This window comes from Mustela putorius, unplaced genomic scaffold (assembly GCF_011764305.1).
Source record: "Mustela putorius furo isolate JIRA1106 unplaced genomic scaffold, ASM1176430v1.1 tig00003845_pilon_pilon_pilon, whole genome shotgun sequence".
Lineage (NCBI taxonomy): Eukaryota > Metazoa > Chordata > Mammalia > Carnivora > Mustelidae > Mustela > Mustela putorius.
In genome coordinates, this window is record NW_025421998.1 from 55,064,708 (window position 1) to 55,084,323 (window position 19,616).

A 19,616-nucleotide genomic window follows, 5' to 3' on the forward strand; every position below is an offset into this window, starting at 1 on the left:
GAGCAATAAGGGGCTCTTTATTTATCTTTGGGCCCCCCCACACTGAGATACACTAGTTTAAAGTAGGCTTTCTTGTATCTTGGGATTTATTACTTTGGGGACATATCCTCCTTAGCCAAGTTTCTGCCCTACTATCAGTGTGTTTTCTCTTAGTGTCTAATGTTGGTACTGCTACTCACTCTTTAAGCAAAGTTCATGGTTAAGCTTGTATCTAGTTGGAGGGACTTTACCTGTTAGAGATTAGACTCCTGTGTTTGACTCTCAACCCTCCCTCCCTCCCTGGGTCTCCTGTTCTCTGTCTAATGCCATTACAGTCTTGGGATTTGTCACTTTGGTGGAGTTCTGTAAAACCTATCAGTTCTAGTAGGACTGGGTTTAAGAACCTTTTTTTAAATGAAAGGACAGACCCTGAATGGAGATACAGATTCTGAACTTGTGGGTTTGTAGCTCTTGCTGAAGTTCAGGCAAGTGAGGTCTGTGGCCTAGGTGAAAAAATCTTAGGGAAGTTAGCCACCTCTCTAAGCTTTAATATTACCATTTTAACGTGAGAATAACAACAACATATTTCTTTTGAGGTTATTGCAAAAAATGAATGAAATAGCCATTGTGAAGTGTTTTTCTTCATACCATAAGAACTCAGTAGTTGTTCATGGCTGCAGTTTCTGCTGTTAACTGTCATTGCTGTAGAAGAGGGGCATGGGTTCAGAGCCTGAGCTTTGAATCCTTTCTCTACTGCTATCTATTTGTATAACCTTGGACAAATTATTTAACTTCTCTCTGCCTCAGTTTTTTCCACCTGTGAAGTGAGAACATTATTAGTGTGGGAGTTGTGAAGATGTAGTAAATTAATTCATGTAAGGAGTTTACAGCACAATCTGGTACGAAGTGATTGTCATAAGGCTGTTATTTCATGGAAGTGCTGTCTTTGCCTCTGGTTTTGGCTTTGAATTTGTATAGTGATCTAAAACCTTCCAGGCCATCATTTTAACCTTTGTTTTCCAAAACAACTAGGAAGTCTGTGTTCTTAATTCTCCAGTGATGTCACTTTTCTGGTTTTGTTGTCATGCCCACTTTAGAAGCCTGTTGTGACTGCTTCAGGACAGATACACGGTTGGGTGCTGGGTCAGGTCATGGAGCACACTGGTCAGACTTGAAAAGACAGAAGCCAGTAAAGAAAGATCACTAAAGAAAAAGTATGTTTAATATATGTGTGTAAAGAAATTCTTTTAAAATTTTCTTGGGCTTCAGAACTTCCACTTACTGAACTCAAATGTAAGATCTATAGAAAAAATATTAGGTTACATTTACTTGTCTTTGTTAAGTAAAGTTTAATAATCCAGTATTGATTTTAATAGTAGAGTTTTCATAATATCTGAATATTCTTTGTATGGTAACTAAATAAGCAGAAGTAGAAGAAAACTTGAAAAGGAGTTAATTCTTAATTTTTAATGCAGTTATTACTTTGCTATAATAATGAAAAAAAGTGTGCTAGAAAGCAAACTTTTAGGGTATAACCATAGTTCCCATACTGCCTAACATATATGCTGGCTCAGTAAACATCTGTTGAAAGTGTTTAAATGCTCTTCAGAGTTAACCTTTACTGTATTCATTTGATTTTATTTGGCTATGTGATTATACCCTATTAAGCAGATTAAAATCAGTATGTTTTATTTGCCCATACTGATGGAAGTTAAAAAGTTCTTAAGGATTATTTTCATTAAACTGTGAAATACACTTTTTGACTCTAGATATATTTCCAGGTGAAGAATTTTATTCCACCATAAATGAAAAGTTTTCTTTGCTGGACACCTTGGTGATTCATATACATTATTGCTCTCTAGGCCTTTCTAGATTCCATGATTTTCATCACCTTTATCTTTTTTTTTTTTAATTGAGGTAAAACCTTTTTTTCCTTACACAGTTTTCCCTTAAATAATAAAAGTACATTCCTGTACCATTTAAAATTTAGAATTGCAGATTTGGAAATACAAGAAAATTTCCTAAACTCTTTTAGCACTTCTCATTATGTCTGGCATAAATTTAGAAGTATAAGCTTAAGAGATTGTAACTTCTTTTTCATTTTAGGTTGGAAGCTTAAGATGATCTTGTTGCTGTTAGAATATTTTCTAGTGACATTTACAAATATTGTCACACCTATTGAATTGTGGGATTTTTCTTTCCCTTAGGCATTTTTTGTTTTCCAGTCTGTTTTACCTTTCCTCATTTTCCCCCAAGATTTGTTTTTTTAATTTTTTATTTGACTGGGAGAGAGTGAGAGAACACAAGCTGGGGAAGCAGTAGAGGGAGAGGGAGAAACACACTTCCTATGGAAAAGGGAGCCAATGTGGGAGTTGATCCCAGGACCCCAGGATCATGAAATGAACCATAGGCAGATGCTTCACTGACTGAGCCACCTAGGCATCCCACCTTTCCTCAATTTCTCACTTTCACATTGGCATCTACCTTTAAAAATATTTTTTTTAAAGGAAGAGGAGGAGGAATAGGTTTTAGACATTTAGTTTGGAAACCTATATTTGAATAGTCTCCTGTGAATCTCATTATATGTCCATAGTTTTAGATTATTGAACAGAATGCTAATGTCTGTAAGAGTTTGAATGACAAGAAGTCATTCAAAGAATTTTGTGACCATGGTGGCATTTCAGTGTATTGGCATTTATGTCTGGTTTAAAATTTTGAAGAGCAATATAAATGAAACTGAAAGTTGTCAAAGAAGATGATACAGTGTCAAATCACAACGATTTATAGAATCTCTTCTTAAGTTTGTCATTATCTAGTCTGTTACTGGTATAGGTTAAGACTAATCCCCTTTTCTCTTCTCAATTTTACAGAATTAATTGAGAGTTGGAGGCAACCTTGCTGAAGATGAAGAATATACAATATTAGAGGAGGAGATTTTTTTTTTCTTTTTTCTTTCAGAAGTCTTAGTTGTTTGGCGGCTTACAGCTGATCACCACTCTTCAGTTGAGTGTGTTTGCTTTTATCAGAAATGGTTTTTACAATCTCAAGGAAAACCATGTCCCAGAAATTGAGTTTACTGTTGCTTGTATTTGGACTCATTTGGGGATTGATGTTACTGCACTATACTTTTCAACAACCAAGACATCAAAGCAGTGTCAAGTTACGTGAACAAATACTAGACTTAAGCAAAAGATATGTTAAAGCTCTAGCAGAGGAAAATAAGAACTCGGATGTTGAGAATGGCGCTTCTATGGCAGGATATGGTAAGATAACCGTAGATTCTTCCTGGTTTTCTCCCTTTCAACCTATCCCCATTTCAATGTAGTTATGGAAAGAAATACAACTCATTACTTCATGCATAGGTCTTTCCAAAGCAAATTTTTCTTGACTTTTTATTATGAAAAATTTTAAATGTACTGAAAAATAGAAACAATATGTTAAATACCTATATGTCTGTTGCCTAGATTTAACAGTTATTAACATGTTAAAAATTCTGTTTTGTCTAATTTTTGAAGACCAGTTAAATTGTAGAAATTTTGACATTTCACTGCTAGATACTTCCACATGTGTATCTAAACAAATGACCTTTTTATACACAATTATAGGAGCATTATAACATTTACATTTTCCGATTATGCCAATATAGACTTAATTATATAACATCTATCAATTCCTAAGAATCAACATTTGCCTGTTGTTTATTTATTGCCATTCTCCCTTTCACATCATGGGTTCCTGCTGTGGATTTTTGTTTTGTTTTGTTTTTTAGATTTTATTTATTTGAGAGAGAGAGAGTGCATGAGCAGGGGAGGGGTAAAGGGAGAGGGAGAAGCAGACTCCCCACTGAGCAGGGACCCTGACACCGGGTTTGATCCCAGCCTGGACCCTGAGCCGATGGCAGATGCTTGCTTAACCAACCCTTCCTGCTGTGTTTTAAGTTCTATATGCATACCATGTTCTCTCTTGTCTTCAGGATTTAGAAAAAAAAAAAGAGAGAGAAAGGAGAGATAGAACACTTTGTGTATGAGTGTGTGGGCATTTTCTCTATTTCAGGTTTTTTTTTTTTTTTTTTTTTTAGTTATACATGTATGTATTTAAAGAATCAAAATGTGTTATGAGTCTCGTAATAAAAAAGGGCAGTTCTTTCCAGCCTCAACAGTCCCTAAATTTCCCATTTCTTAGAGCCAGCCATAGAAAATTATTTAATCTGATTTACTTGGTGATTACCTCCATGTCTCTAAATAGCATGTTCTGTGAGTTTCTTCTTGATTTTTCAATAATAAGAGTTATCTGTTAACTTCCCACTGTGCAGAGTGAGGGTTCAGCTTTCTTTTTTACCCCAAATTGCATCCCACCCACCCCAGACTGCTTTCACACACACATGTCCTTCTAGTCCTGCCTTTTTCCTGATACAATTTTGTTAGGACAATATTCAGTGTTTGCATTGTTAGGACTGTGTCAGTGGTATTCATTACTGAGCCTTTTAGTACATTATTACTTTTCCTTTTCATGTACAAATTTATTTTCCCCTCTAGAATTAGTAAGTACTGATTTTTGTTTCTCTGCCTAGTTTTCTACCCTAACTCCCCACAGTTTAAGTCTCCTCCCAGTATATTTAGATACATTAGCTATTTTATCATGTTCTTTATCTTGAAATCTTTCCTAGAGCCTTCTGATCTGCTCTGGATTTGGACTATTTCTTCTCTAGGCTTGTGGTGATGAATTATTTGGGATCTTACTCCACAATCATCCTGGAACTCCCTCTACCTTTCTCTCATTATGGATCTCCTATTCCTTAGACTCCTGTGGCTTCTTCTTTATTGGTAACTCCCACATTTTAGGGGAACAGATCCTTGTTGTTTCCTCAGAAAAGTATAAGGGAGGTCAAAGTATTGATTCCTTGCATATCTGGAAAAATCTTTTTATCCCTACCCTCATGCTTAATTGAAAATTTGACTGAGTATAGAATCCTAGTTTGGAAATAGTTTTCCCTTGGATTTTTAAAGGCTTTTTTCTTTTCCCCCCCTCCTTGGCTTCCAGTGTTCTTTTTGAGAATCTAATGCTGTTCTGATTCTTCATTCTTTTTATGTGATGTATTTTTTTGAAGTTTGTGAGAACTTTGTCCCATAGTACTGTTCTGAAGTTTTTCAAAATGATGACCCTGGGTATGGATTTCTTTCATACATGTGCTAGGACCTCAGTGGGCACTTTCTTTATTTTCCCCCCAATTTTAAAAGTTTATTTCTTTACTAGTACCTATGATCTCTAAGAGATGTAACATTCATGACTCAAGATAATGATCATGCTCTGATGTGCCTTCCTTAATGCCCATCTCCTGGTTATCCATCCCCTCACCTTTCTCCCCCATAGCAACCCTCAGTTTGTTTCCTTTGATTAAGATTCTCTTATGGTTTGTCTCCCTCTCTGATTTTTGTCTTGTTTTATTTTTCCCTCCCTTCCCCTATGATCCTTTGTTTTGCTTCTTAAATTTCACATATGAGTGAGATCATATGAGAATTATCTTTCTCTGACTTATTTCACTTAGCATAATACCCTCTAGTTCCATCCATGTTATTGCAAATGGCAAAATTTCATTTTTTTGATGGCTCACTAATATTCCAATGTGTGTGTGATCGATCTTCTTTATTCATTCATTGTCAGTGGACATCTGGGCTCTTTCCATAGTTTGGCTATTGTGGACATTGCTGCTATAAACATTGGGGTGCATGTGCCCCTTCAAATCACTACATTTATATCTTTGGGCTAAATCCCTAGTACTGTAATTGCTGGATTGTAGGGTGGCTCTGTTTTCAGCTTTTTGAAGAACATCCATACTGTTTGCCAAAGTGGCTGCACCAGCTTGCATTCCCACTAATAGTGTAGGAGGGTTCCCCTTTCTGCATCCTCACCAACATCTGTCATGTCCTGATTTGTTAATTTTACCCATTCTGACTGGTGTGAGGTGGTATCTCCTTGCAGTTTCGATTTGTATTTCCCTGATGCTGAGTAATGTTGAGCATTTTCTCATCTGTCTGTTGGCCATTTGTATATCTTTGGAGAAATGTCTGTTCATGTCTTCAGCCCATTACTTGATTTGTTTGTTCTTTGGGTATTGAGTTGGTAAGTTCTTTGTAGATTTTTGGCTACTAGTCTTTTTCTGATAGGATATTTGCAAATATCTTTTCTCATTCTGTCAGTTGTTTTGTTTTGTTTTGTTTTTTTAAGATTTTATTTATGTATTTGACAGACAGAGATCACAAGTACGCAGAGAGACAGGCAAAGGGGGGTGGAGCACAGGCTCCCCGCTGAGCAGAGAGCCCAATGCAGGACTCGATCCCAGGACCCTGAGATCATGACCCGAGCCGAAGGCAGAGGCCCAACCCACTAGCCACCCAGGTGCCCCAGTTGTCTTGGTTTTATCAACTGTTTCCTTTGCTGAGAAAAAGCTTTTTATCTTGATAATAATTTTTATCTTGATAATGAACCCTAATAGTTCATTTTTGCCTTTGTTTTCCTTGCCTTTGAACCCATGTCTATTAAGAAGTTGCTGCAGCTGAGGTCATAGAGCTTGCTGGCTGTGTTCTCCTCTAGGATTCTGATGGATTCCTGTGTCACATTTAGGTCTTTCATCCATTTTGAGTCTTTATTTGTGTGTGGTGTAAGGAAATGGTCCAGTTGCATTCTTCTGCAAGTGGCTGTCCAATTTTCCAACACCATTTGTTGAAGAGACTTTTTTCCATTGGATATTCTTTCCTGCTTTGTCAAAGGTTCGTTGACTATAGAGTTGAGAGTCCATTTTGGGGTTCTCTATTTGTTTCCTTGGTCTATGTGTCTGTTTTTGTGCCAGTGCCATACTGTCTTGATGATTAAAGATTTTTTTTTTTAAAGATTTTATTTTATTGAGGGAGGGAGGGGGAGAGAGAGTGCACAAGTTTTGGGGAGGGGCAGAGGGAGAGGGAAAGGGAGAAACTCCCTGCTGACTTGGGAGCCCCATGCAGGGTTCAATTCCAGGACTCTGGGATCATGACCTGAGCCAAAGGCAGATGCTTAACTGACTGAGCCACACAGGCACCAAGTTCCCCTGTGCATTGATTTTATATCCTGCCACTTTACTTAATTTCTGTCTGAGTTTTAGCAATTTTGGGTTGGAGTATCATATCATCTGCAAAGAGTGAGAATTTGACTTCTTTGGTGCCGATTTAGATGCCTTTTATTTCGGGACGCCTGGGTGGCTCAGTTGTTAAGCAGTTGCCTTCGGCTCAGGTCATGATCCCAGTGTCCTGGGATCGAGTCCCGCATCGGGCTCCTTGCTCAGCGGGGAGCCTGCTTCTCCCTCTGCCTCTGCCTGCCATTCTCTCTGCCTGTGCTCGCTCTCTCCCCCTTTCTCTCTCTGATAAATAAATAAAATCTTAAAAAAAAAAAAAAGATGCCTTTTATTTCTTTTTGTTGTCTGATTGCTGGGGCTAGGACTTCTAGTTTTATGTTGAATAGCAGTGGTGATAGTGGACAGCCCTGCCGTGTTCCTGACCTTAGGGGAAAAGCCTCGAGTTTTCCCCACTGAAAATGATATTTGCTGTGGACTTTTCATATATGGTTATTATGATATTGAGGTATATTCTCTCTATCCCTACACTGTGAAGAATTTTAATCAAGAAAGGTTGCTGTACTTTGTCAGATACTTTTTGGATTTATTTAAAGGATCATGTGGTTTTTGTCCTTTCTTTTATTAATATATTGTATCACATTGATTCATTCGTGGATATTGAACTACTCTGGCAGCCCAGGAATAAATCCCACTCACTCATGGTGAATAATCCTTTTTTTTTTTTTTTTTTAAATTTCTTTTTTTTTTTTAAGATTTTATTTATTTGACAGAGAGAGATCACAATTAGGCAGAGAGGCAGGTAGAGAGAGAGGAGGAAGCAGGCTCCCTGCTGAGTAGAGAGCCCGATGTGGGGCTTGATCCCAGGACCCTGAGATCATGACCTGAGCCGAAGGCAGCGGCTTAACCCACTGAGCCACCCAGGCGCCCCGTGAATAATCCTTTTAATGTACTGTTGGATCCTTACTGGCTAGTATCTTGGTGAGAATTTTTGTATTCATGTTCATCAGGGATATTGGTCTGTAATTCTTCTTCTGGGTGGGGTCTTGGACTGGTTTTAGGATCAAGATAATGCTGGCCTCATAGAAAGAGTTTGGAAGTCTTCCTTCCATTTCTGTTTTTTGAAACTGCTTCAGAAGAATAGGTATTCATTCTTTAAATGTTTGGTAAAATTCCTCTGGGAAGCCATTCAGCCCTGGACTCTTGTTTGTCAAATATTTTTGACTACTGCTTCAATTTCCTTGCTTGCTGTTTATGGGTCTGTTTAGATTTTCTCTTTCTTCCTGTTTCAGTTTTGGTAGTTTATGTGTCTCTAGGAATGCATCCATTTCTTCCAGATTGCCTAATTTGTTGTCATATAGTTGCTCATAATATGTTCTTATAATTATTTGTATTTATTTGGTGTTGGTTGTGATCTCTCTTCTTTCATTCATGATTTTATTTATTTGGGTCCTTTCTCTTTTCTTTATCGATCTTATTAATTCTTTCAAAAAATTAGCTCATAATTTTGTTGATTTGTTCTACTGTTCTTTTGGTTTCTGCTTCATTGATTTCTGCTCTAATCTTTATGAATTCTCTTCTGCTGGGTTTGGGCTTTATTTGCTGTTCTTTCAACAGCTCCTTTAGGTGTAAGGTTAGGTTGTATTTCTTGTTTCTTGAGAAAAGCTTGTATTGCTATATACTTCCCTCTTAGGACTGCCTTTGCTATATCCTAAATATGCAGGGAAAGATCCCAATCTTTTGGTATCAGTTCAGACCTGATATGTGACCCAGGATGTGATCTTTTCTGGAGACTCTTCCATATGAACTTGAGAAGAATGTGTATTCTGTTGCTTTAGGATGGAATGTTTTGTATATATCTGTGAAGTCCATCTGGCCCAGTGTGTCATTCAAAGCCCTTGTTTTCTTGTTGATCTTCTATAGATAATCTGTCCATTGCAGTGAGTGGGGTGTTAACGTCCCCTACTATTATTTTATTATTATCAATGTGTTTATTGAATTTTAGTAATTAATTTATATAATTGGCTTCTCCCATGTTAGCGGCATAAATTATTACAATTGTTAAAACTTCTTGTTGGGTAGATCCTTTAATTATGCTATAGTATCCTTCCTCATCTTTTATTACAGTCTTTGGTTTACAGTCTAATTTGTCTGTAAGTTTTGCCACCTGAAGTTTCTTTTGATGTCCATTAACATGATAAATGGTTTTCCACCTGCTCACTTTCAATCTGGAGGTGTCTTTGGGTCTAAAATGAGTCTTTTGCACAGAGCATATTGATGAGTCTTGCTTTTTTGTCCAATCTGATACCATGTTTTTTTTTTTTTAAGATTTTATTTATTTATTTGATAGAGATCACAAGTAGGCAGAGAGGCAGGCAGAGAGAGAGAGGGAAGCAGGCTCCCCGCTGAGCAGAGAGTCCGATGTGGGGCTCAATCACAGGACCCTGAGATCATGACCTGAGCCGAAGGCAGCGGCTTAACTCACTGAGCCACCCAGGTGCCCCAAGATACCGTGTCTTTTGATTGGGGTATTTAACCCATTTATAGTCAGAATAACTATCGAAAGGTATGAATTTAGTGCCATTGCATTACCTGTAAAGTGATTGTTACTTTATATTGCCTCTGTTTTTCCCAGTGTATGTTATTTTTGGGCAATCTCTTTGCTTAAAAGGATCCCCTTTAATATTTCTTGCATGGCTAGTTTAGTGATCACAAAATTCTTTTAGTGTCTGTTTGTCTTGGAAGTTTTTTATGTCTCCTTCTATTTTGAATGACAGCCTTGCTGGATAAAGTATTTTTGGCTGCATATTTCTCTCATTTAGTACCTTGAATGTATTATGCCAGTCCTTTCGGGCCTGCCAGGTCTCTGTGGATAGGTCTGATACCAATGCAATGTTTCTGGCCTGGTAGGTTAAGGACCTCTTGTCCCACAGTGCTTTTAGGATTTTGTCTTTTTCTCTGAGATTTGCAAGCTTCACTATTATATGTTGAGGTGTTGACCTATTTTTATCGATTTTGAGGGGAGGTTCTCTGTGCCTTTTGGACTTGAATACCTGATTCATTCCCCAGATAAAGGAAGTTCTGTGCTATAATTTGCTCTACTATACCTTCTGCCCCTTCCTCTTCTTTTGGGATCCCAAGTATTCTAATACTGTTTCACTTTATGGTATCGCTTAGCTCTCGAATTCTCCCCTCATGATCCACTAGTTGTTCATCTCTCTTTTTCTTAGTGTCTTTATTCTCCATAATTTTGTCTTCTATATCCTAATTCTCTTTTGTCTCATTTATTTTAGCAGTTAGAGCCTCTGTTTTTGATTGCATCTCATTAATAGGCTTTTTGATTTCAACTTGATTGGATTTTATTTCTCCAGAAGGGGACTTTCTAGTGTCATCTATGCTTTTTTTTTTTTTTAAAGCCCAGCTAGTATCTTTATAATCATTCTTCTGAATTCTAGTTCTGACATCTTACTTATATCCATACTGATTAGGTCCCTGGCAATCAGTACTGCCTCTTGTTCTCTTTTTTTGAGGTGAGTTTTTCCATCTTGTCATTCTGCCCAAAGAAGAATAGATGAATGAGAGATGAGAGAATAAAATACTAAAATGGCAACAATGACCCCAGGGAAATAGACACTAAACAAATCATTAGAGACCTTGCAGAAAGTGGTCACTTTTCTGTTTGTAGAACTGCAACGATTCTATTCTTAGATTGCCAGTTGAATTCACAGGTGTTTAGAATTATTTGATAGCTATCTATCTGAGGTCTTTTTTTTTTTTTTTTTTTTTTAGATTTTATTTGACAGACAGCACAAGTAAGCAGAGAGGCGGGTGGGGGGAAGTAGGCTCCTTGCTGAAGCAGAGGGTTTAACGCATTGAGCCACCCAGATGCCCCTCTAGGTGATGTCTTAAGACCAGACAAAACTAAGGTGTCTTACTCCACCATCTTTGGCTCTCCTCGTCAAGACATGATTTTTTTTTTTTTAAGATTTTTTTATTTATTTGTCAGAGAGAGAGAGAGAGAGAGAGGGCAAACACAGGCAGAGGCAGAGGGAGAAGCAGACTCCCTGCCAAGCAAGGAGCCCGATGTGGGACTCTATCCCAGGACGTTGGGATCATGACCTGAGCCGAAGGAGCTGCTTAACCAATTGAGCCACCCAGGCGTCCCAAGACATGATTTTAAAATGGAGCTCAATCGAGTGAAAATTGAATCCTAAAGTACTTTTATCAAAAGCCTGATACACGGCTACGTAAGAATCACAACTCTAGCACTTGTTTCAAATAATTCTTTAAAATAACTGGTTCTTTCTTCACTAATCTGTTTATTTCCATGATGTGCTTATTCTTTCCAAAACTGGAACTCATTAGTTCGTGTAAGAATAATTAATGTGATGTCGTCGTGGTGTCTTCTCCTTCTTTTTTTTTTTTTTCTTTGAAGATTTTATTTATTTGACAGAGAGAGAGAGAGAGCATAAGCAGGGGGAGGAGGGCAGGCAGAGGGAGAGGGAGAAGCAGTATTCTCACTGAGCAGGGAGCTGGATATGAGGCTCTATCCCACTCAGGTCAGGATTATGGCCTGAGCTGAAGGCAGACGCTTAACTGACTGAGCCACCTGGGCACTCCTAATGTGTTATCTTCTTAAGTTTCAATTTTGATAATTTAGTGTCTGATTTTCATAGAACTATACCCAACCCAGCTTTCTAGATCACTTAAAAGATTCCGAAGTTTGGCATCAAATTTTTTTTTCCATTCCTGATCCTTTAACAAGGTTGGTGCAAATACCTGCCTTACTGCCTCCTTGGTAAAGGGAATTTGTAGAAGATTCTAACATAGATAAAACAAGAATGTTGTTATGTAGATCCTGTTTGGTAATTATTTTGGGTTGCAGCTTGAAAAACAGCAGCACTTTATCTTTTGTGTCAGCAAAATCAGTCCCGCTGGAAAAGGAGATTCCAGTGTTGTATTGCTCACCTAGGGAGTATTTGATTCCTGTCATCCAAAAAGTTGTTGATTTTAGTAGAGCTATATATCAGTGGCTGGTCCCAGGGTTCAGACACCAGTCCCCAGTTATTCTGGGTAGTGTAGTGAAGATGAAAACCTTTGGAACGTCCCCGGTTCAGCTTGCCATGATTTTGGAGATGGGGAGAGGCTAGCTTCCGTGGGCACTTTAAATCCTAAAACTTATGCCCTTTGATTTGGGGACATATCCTAAATTAATTAACTTTTTTCTCACTGTTGTTTTCATTCTTTCTTTCTGAAATTCTGTTTTTCAGCATTTGGACCCTCTGAACTGGTCCTCAAATTTCCCTTTATTGACTATCCTAGTTTTCATCTCTGTCTTTTTGCCTTGTTTTTTGAGGTATTTACTCAACTTATGGAGTTTGTAATTTTCTCTAATATGTTTAATTTCTAAGAGTTTTCTTTATTTCTCAAAGGTTATCAGTGATAGGTTTTCTGAAGTGTTTCTGTGTTTCATCCAGATATATCTAGTAATTCTTAACCTTTTGAAACTTTTTATTTTTATTTATTTCTTTAAAAAATTTTATTTACTTATTTATTTTACAGAGTGCAAGTGAGCGTGGGCACACATCCTTGCAGAGAGTTGGGGAGAAGGGGAGAGGGGGTGGGAGAGGGACAAGCAGACTCTGCTGAGCACAGAGCTCTTCATGGTGCTCAATCCCACAACCCTGAGATTACGACGTGAGCCGAAATTAAGAGTTGGATGCTTAATTGAGCCATCCAGGTGCCCCAAGATTTTGTGCTTTTTAAGTAATCTCTACACCTAACTCAGGGTTTGAACTCACAATCCTGAGATCAAGAGTCCCACATTCAGGGTGCCTGCATTGCTCAGTTAAATGTCTCCCTTTGGCTCTTAAGATCCCAGGTTCTTGGGATAGAGCCCTGCATCAGGGTCCCTGCATCAGTCCGTGCTCACTGCTTTTTGCTCTTCTTCTCCCTCTACCCCCTCCCCCTCTTTGTGTTCTCTCTTTCTTTTTCTCTCTGTCTCAAATAAATAAAATCTTAAAAAAAAAAAAAAAAGAGTCCCATACTCTACTGACTGAGCCAGCCAGGTGCCCCGAGACTTCTTTAAAGACTGAGACACTAAAAGTTTGATAGGAGGTGTTGAGTTGTTGGGTGGTTTTCACTATATATGATCTGGCTGGGACATTTCCTTGATAGTATCCTTAATATTTGTAATGACTTTTGATACCAACTGCATGGAGTTAGGCCAGATTTCCAGGGTAAGGATATAATCTTCCACATACACATTAGCCACAAATTTGGGTGTCCCAAGACGACTCTCAGATCTGACCAGTTGACTACAAATTTGAGTGTTCACACTACACCCTTAGGTTTGATAATGAGTTGGATTACTTCAGAAAACTCCCAGAAAGCACTATACTTACTATTATAGTTTTATTATAGCACAAAGAAAACCAGAACCAGCCAAAGGGAGACCACATAGGGCAAGTTCTGAGAGCATTCCAAATGCAAAGTTTCTGTTGTTTTCTCCTATGGAATCAGTCTGCATTAATCCAATGTGTGACCATATTAAGACCATATTCTTCTTTTTTTTTCTTTTTTTTTTTTTTAAAGATTTTATTTATTTATTTGACAGACAGAGATCACAAGCAGGCAGAGGCAGGCAGAGAGAGGAGGAAGCAGGCTCCCTGCTGAGCAGAGAGCCCAATGTGGGGCTTGATCCCAGGACTCTGGGATCATGACCTGAGCCAAAGGCAGAGGCCTTAACCCACTGAGCCACCCAGGTGCCCCTAAGACCATATTCTTAACTGGGGACGCTCACCTGGACTTCGTATTCAGAAATTTTATTGGAGTTTTATTGTGTGAGGTTTTTTTTTTTTTTTTAAGGATTTCATTTAGGGGCACCTGAATGACTCAGTTGCTTAAGCGTCTGCCTTCAGCTCAGGTCATGATCTCAGCCAGGATGCTGGGATTGAGTCCCTCATTGGGCTTCCTGCTCAGCCAGGAGTCCGCTTCTCCTTCTCCCTCTGCCCCTTCCCCTCACTCATGCTCTGTCTCTCTCTTTCAAATAAATTTAAAAAAAAATAAAGATTTTATTTATTTGAGAGAGAGAGAGCATGCAGAACGAGGGAGAGAGCACGAGCAGCGGGAGGGGCAGAGGGAGAAGAAGTCTCCGTGTTGAGCAGGGAGCCCAGGATGCCAGGATCATGATCTGAGCCAAAGGAAGATGCTTAGCCCACTGAGCCAGGCACCCCTGTGTAGGTGTTATTGATAAGATTATTGGCCACATGGTTGAATTTTATTTCCAGCCCTTCTGCCTCATCTGACATTACTGAAAAGTCCTGACTCTCTAATCGCAGAGTTTGGTCTTTTCTGGCATGCCCAGCCCCGATTCTAAGTCATCTTATTAGCACAAACTATCTAAAGGCCCAGTCTCAGTCACCTTGTTAATATAAACTATTAGGTGGGACCCCACGGGCCCACCATGAACAAGACACTCTTACTAGGAAATTCTAAACATTTAGAGGCCATCTTCCAGGAAGTAGGGACAAAGTCCTGCCAACCTCTCTTGTATAAAATATCAGTGTCTGTTTCTTTGTGGTATCACAAATATCAGTGTATTTAGTTAGTCCTTTCCTCTTGAGCTGGTCAGATTCCCTAAAGGACTTCTAGTCTCTTGCTGGAGAGTATAAGCCTCCAGGTGTTCTAAGATCTGAATGAGAGGAAAAGGCAGGGGGAGGAGGGGTAGTTTCAGCCTTACTGAGTGAGTGAAATGTAAATGTAAATTTTCATTTACTCCCTGATTTTTCAGTGTCGTACCCAAGCCTTCAACTGTTTTATTGGCTTCAGAAAATGCATCTCATCTTTTCTGCAGTGGATGAGGGGTAATGCCCAGTGTGGGAGTGTTCTAGATAATTTAGGAATCAAGTCATTATACATAAATTTTCACCTAATTCTTCCATTTTATTCCTTCCTTTACCCCCATTTTCTTTCTTTCTTTCTTTCTTTTTTTTTTTTGAGATTTTATTTATTTGACAGAGATCACAAGTAGGCAGACCAGCAGGCAGAGAGAGCGAGGAGGAAGCAGGCTTGTCACTGAGCAGAGAGCCCGAGGTGGGGTTTGATTCCAGGACCCTGGGATTATGACCTAAGCCGAAGGCAGAGGCTTAAACCCACTGAGCCAGCCAGGCACCCCTTTCATTTCTTTCTTTCTTTCTTTTTTAAAAGGTTATTTATTTATTTGACAGACAGAGATCACAAGTAGGCAGAGAGGCAGGCAGAGAGAGAGGAGAAGCAGGTTCCCTGCTGAGCAGAGAGCCTGACTCGGGGCTCGATCCCAGGACCCTCGGACCATTACCTGAGCTTAAGGCAGAGGCTTTAACCCACTGAGCCACCCAGGTGCCCCTCATTTCTTTTTTAAAGTAGGCTCCTTGCTCAGTGTGGAGTCCAGTGAGCGGCTTGAACTCATGACCCTGAGATTGAGACCTTAGGTGAGATCAAGAGTCCGTTGCTTAACCAACTGTGCCACCCAGGTGCTCTAACCCCTATTTTCATTGGTACCCAGGGTAATAATCCCTGGGCCTCTTAAGAACCCCACAATTTTGTGGAGGTAATCAAATTGCTTCTTGGTTTTTCTTCTCTTTTAAGATCCAACATTTTCAGTTCTGGTAAGTCAGCTAACACTTATCCCTCTGCTTTCCAGCTTGTGGAGTTGTGTTGCTATTGTCTAATCTTCTGTTATCTTTGGCCTCGTGGTATTATGCTTAAAAATAAGAAAGAAAGAAAAAGAGAGCAAAAAGCACCCTTACTGTTCTGTGGAGTATCCATGTAGCCAAGATTCAGGAGTGTGAGAGGATCTGGCTCTGGGGAGCTGAAACAGACCAGGCTCTGCTACTCACCCTGACAAAATACAGAGGCAGAGACATGAGCGGTGGTGAAAAAAAGAAGGGAATTTATTTCAGTGAGGCCACCACTGGGAGACAGTGAAGTAGTGTCCCTAAGGCTGTCTCCAAAATACCGAAAATGCTTCAAGGTTTATAAAAAAGAAAATGTGGGACAAAGTTTGGTGGGTACGTGCAGGTAGACAGTGAAGGTTCAGTTGGTCATGGTCTTGGGGTCAGTCATGTAGGGTCTTGCTGGCTCAGGGCAATTCTTATACTCGAGGGGGTAGTTTGGGTTCCCATCATGGGATGCTTTGTACACAAGATCTTTTGCCTGAGTTAAGAGATAAGCTGGAAAGAACTTAATCAATTAGAAAGTACAGACTGAGGTCAAAATGGAGATGGTTGAAGTCCTCTTTCATCCAGTCAGCACAGGTTAAATGTCTTTTTTTCAGTTTACCATCTTTATCTGGGAGTGTCCTGGACACTTTCTATTTTTCTCCTCCCCTTTATGACCGTTCTTAAGAATTGATGGGGGTTAGCCTGCATTTGCTCTTGAGGATCAAATTTAGATGACTTAGAGATGAAGGAGCTGGTATACACTGAGATGGAGGTACTTGTGGCAGATAGAGATGCAGAAATTACCTTGTTTTGCATTCTGCTTTGTCTGAGGATACCAATAGAAACAATGAAGAAGCAAATCTTTTAGAACGAAAGAAATATTTGAAAATAAATTCTTTCTATTTGAGCAAAATAACTGTGATATTTTAAAGGCTAGCAGCCATTTGTGCTGTGCTACCCAGCTGTGCATAACAACTTTTTTTGAAAGTAATCATCAGAGGTATTTACATATGGTATTTGATAAACTTTTAAAATTTAATATATGGTGTAAATATTTCTGTGTCAGTGAATATATACCTACATCATTTAATGGCCACATGGTATTTAACCAATTCCCTGAAATATTACTTTACATATTTCTGATTATAAATATGTTTATTATAAACATTCTAATATTGCAGAAATATACAACATAGATAAGCAAAAGTAGGGCAGAGAGAATGTCAGTTAATTTGGCCCATGTTGAGGTAGCTGTACGTTTCCTTTAAGGGCTAAATAGTAAATATTTTAAGATTTGTGGGTCATATGGCTTCCATTGCAATACATGAGCATAAATGTGTTCCAGTACAACTTTTATTTACCAAGATAGTCAGCCAACCAGCTGTAGTTTGCCTATACTTGATCTAGCACATTGTTTGATTTTGAACAAAAATGCAGTGTACTGTGGACACTAGTTTGCAGCTTATCTGTTTTTACTTAATCACTGTGAGTATCTTTCCATGTTATTACATATATGACTATTATCCTTTATAATGACTTAATATTGTTTCATTTTATAAATATTCCTTAAACTGTCCTCTCACTGCTGCCCACTTATTTTGTAATGATGGATAATTTGTTGCTAACTTCTTTTGTGCTTGATTCAGTGCTGCAGTTGTATGTATGTTTGTATGGTCTGAAACATATGTGTGAGTATAAATGTGTGGTTATTTCATGTTTGTGTGAATGTTTCCGGAGAATAGATTTCCTAGAAGTGGAATTTTTTGGTCAAGGATATGCATATTAAATTTAATAGACATTTGTGAGATTGTCCTTCAGAATGGCCCCACCAGTATGCATTTCTACTACCACTCTCCCACCAGTGTGAAAGTGCCAGTTTCTCCACACTACACCAATTTTATTTAATTCTTAAATGACCTCTAATTGTTGGCTTTTGCATTTCTATATAGGAGAAGTTAAAAGATTTTGTTTGTTGGCTATTTGTGTTTTTTTGTTTGTGTGAATGAATTGTTTATATCCTTTGCCAATTTTTCTGCTGGGAAATTTCTTAATTGACTGATTCTTTATAAAGACATTAATGCTGTTATTATGTGTTGCAAAGTTTTTTCCTTTGGTTTTAGTTGAATAATAACTTGGTATATTGTTTTAAAAATTCATGTAGTAGAATATGTCTGTCATTTTTATGGTTTAGTTTTATGCTTAAAATTTTTTCTCCAGGGGTGCCTGGGTGGCTCAGTGGGTTAAAGCCTCTGCCTTCGGCTCAGGTCATGATCTGCAGGGATCTAGCCCTGCATCAGGCTCTCTGCTCAGTGGGAAGCCTGCTTCCTCCTCTGTCTCTCTCTCTGCCTGCCTCTCTGCCTACTTATGATCTCTGTCTGTTAAATGAATGAATGAATAAATAAATAAATAAATTCCTGGTAATTGTTTAAAGCTTCTTCCAAAGCTTACACTGTAATATGGTTGGGAATTTTTGTTTTTGTTCTTACATTTATGTCTGTAATGTAGTTGAGATTTCTGGTGCAAGCAGTAAGAGATGCAGGTTCTTTTTTTCCAAATTAGGTAGCTGGTTGGTCTAGATTGATTACTTGAATTCTGGTCTTTTGCTCCATTAATTTGACATGGCAATGTAAGTTACAATAAAATGGGAATTTTACAAGTTCTGGAGTATTTGAACCTTTAGCCATCTATAGAAACAATTTTGCTTCTCATTGATATATTAAAAAAAAGCTAGTCAATCAGAAATGTTTATTGAAAGGTCTTATTTTCCTAGTTGGGAAAATAAGCATAAGCTAATTTTTAAAAAGATTTTATTTATTTGAGAGAGAGTGTGTGATGAGCATGAGTTGGGGGAGGGACAGAGGGAGAAGGATAGGGAGATACAGACTCCCCACCTAGCAGGCAGCCTGACTTGGGACCTAATCCCAGGACCCCAGGATCGTGACCTGAGCCAAAGGCAGATCCTTAACCGACTGAGCCACTCAGGCGCCCCAAACAAATTTTTTTTTTTTAAGATTTTATTTATTTATTTGACAGACAGAGACTACAAGTAGGCAAGAGAGGCAGGCAGGGAGAGAGAGGAGGAAGCAGGCTCTCTCTGGAGCCAAGAGCCCGATGTGGGGCTCCATCCCAGGACCCTGGGATCATGACCTGAGCCGAAGGCAGAGGCTTTAACCCACTGAGCCACCCAGGCGCCTCAAACAAATTTTTTTTAAGTGCTACTCTACAGTGGATTGTTACTATTGCAAAGGTCATAGGCAGATCAATTCAGCTTTATAGATGACTGCAAATTTTGAGCAGTAACTGCTTTCTCTGTAACATAAACTCATTTCTAACTGCTTTGTGTCTTTTTCTCAATATTTTTAGTCTTCTCTGATGTCATTTTGTTTTTTCCCATGTAACATCTCTTGGATTCTGGGTTTTGTCTTGAATAGTGAATTGGGGATCCTTACTCTGAGCTTTACAGCGACTGTTAATAGGACACTTTGCAGTTGATGCATGGTTTCCTATACTGTTCCTGAATCTGTATGAATACTAATGTTTTATCAGTACAGGCTTTCTCCCTCTAAAGACTGACCATGCTTTGTTTAAAGAGTTTTAGTTTTATTGTCTACCAGTGTAGCTAAACATTTAAAAAAAAAAACGGACTTGAAAAATATTTTGGGAGAATTAGAGAACAATTTAATGTGATATTTAAATACTTTTCTGCAAATAAGTTAACAAATAGTTGTTCTTCTATATGAGTCTATAAAAAATTCCCTTTAGAAATGGAGGTTAAAATTTCTTAATTAATTTTTTAGATATGTAAGTTATTATGTAAGTAATGAATGGAAACA

General features: G+C 38.5%; 1 protein-coding gene across 7 annotated transcripts in view; it reads left to right on the forward strand.

Annotated features, from left to right (window-relative positions):
* The window catches only part of CCDC126 (coiled-coil domain containing 126), a 50,005-nt gene that overhangs the window by 14,829 nt on the left and 15,560 nt on the right, over positions 1-19,616 (forward strand). For 4 of the 7 annotated variants that reach the window (XM_045062783.1, XM_045062788.1, XM_045062787.1 and 1 more), the window contains one exon: positions 2,850-3,242. In XM_045062783.1, the coding sequence (XP_044918718.1) occupies positions 3,008-3,242 (235 nt within the window). In that variant the 5' untranslated portion in view covers positions 2,850-3,007. Of the gene's footprint in view, positions 1-1,076; positions 1,194-2,849; positions 3,243-19,616 lie in introns of all 7 variants that reach the window. The other 3 variants (XM_045062786.1, XM_045062784.1, XM_004743328.3) reach the window with 1 other exon arrangement.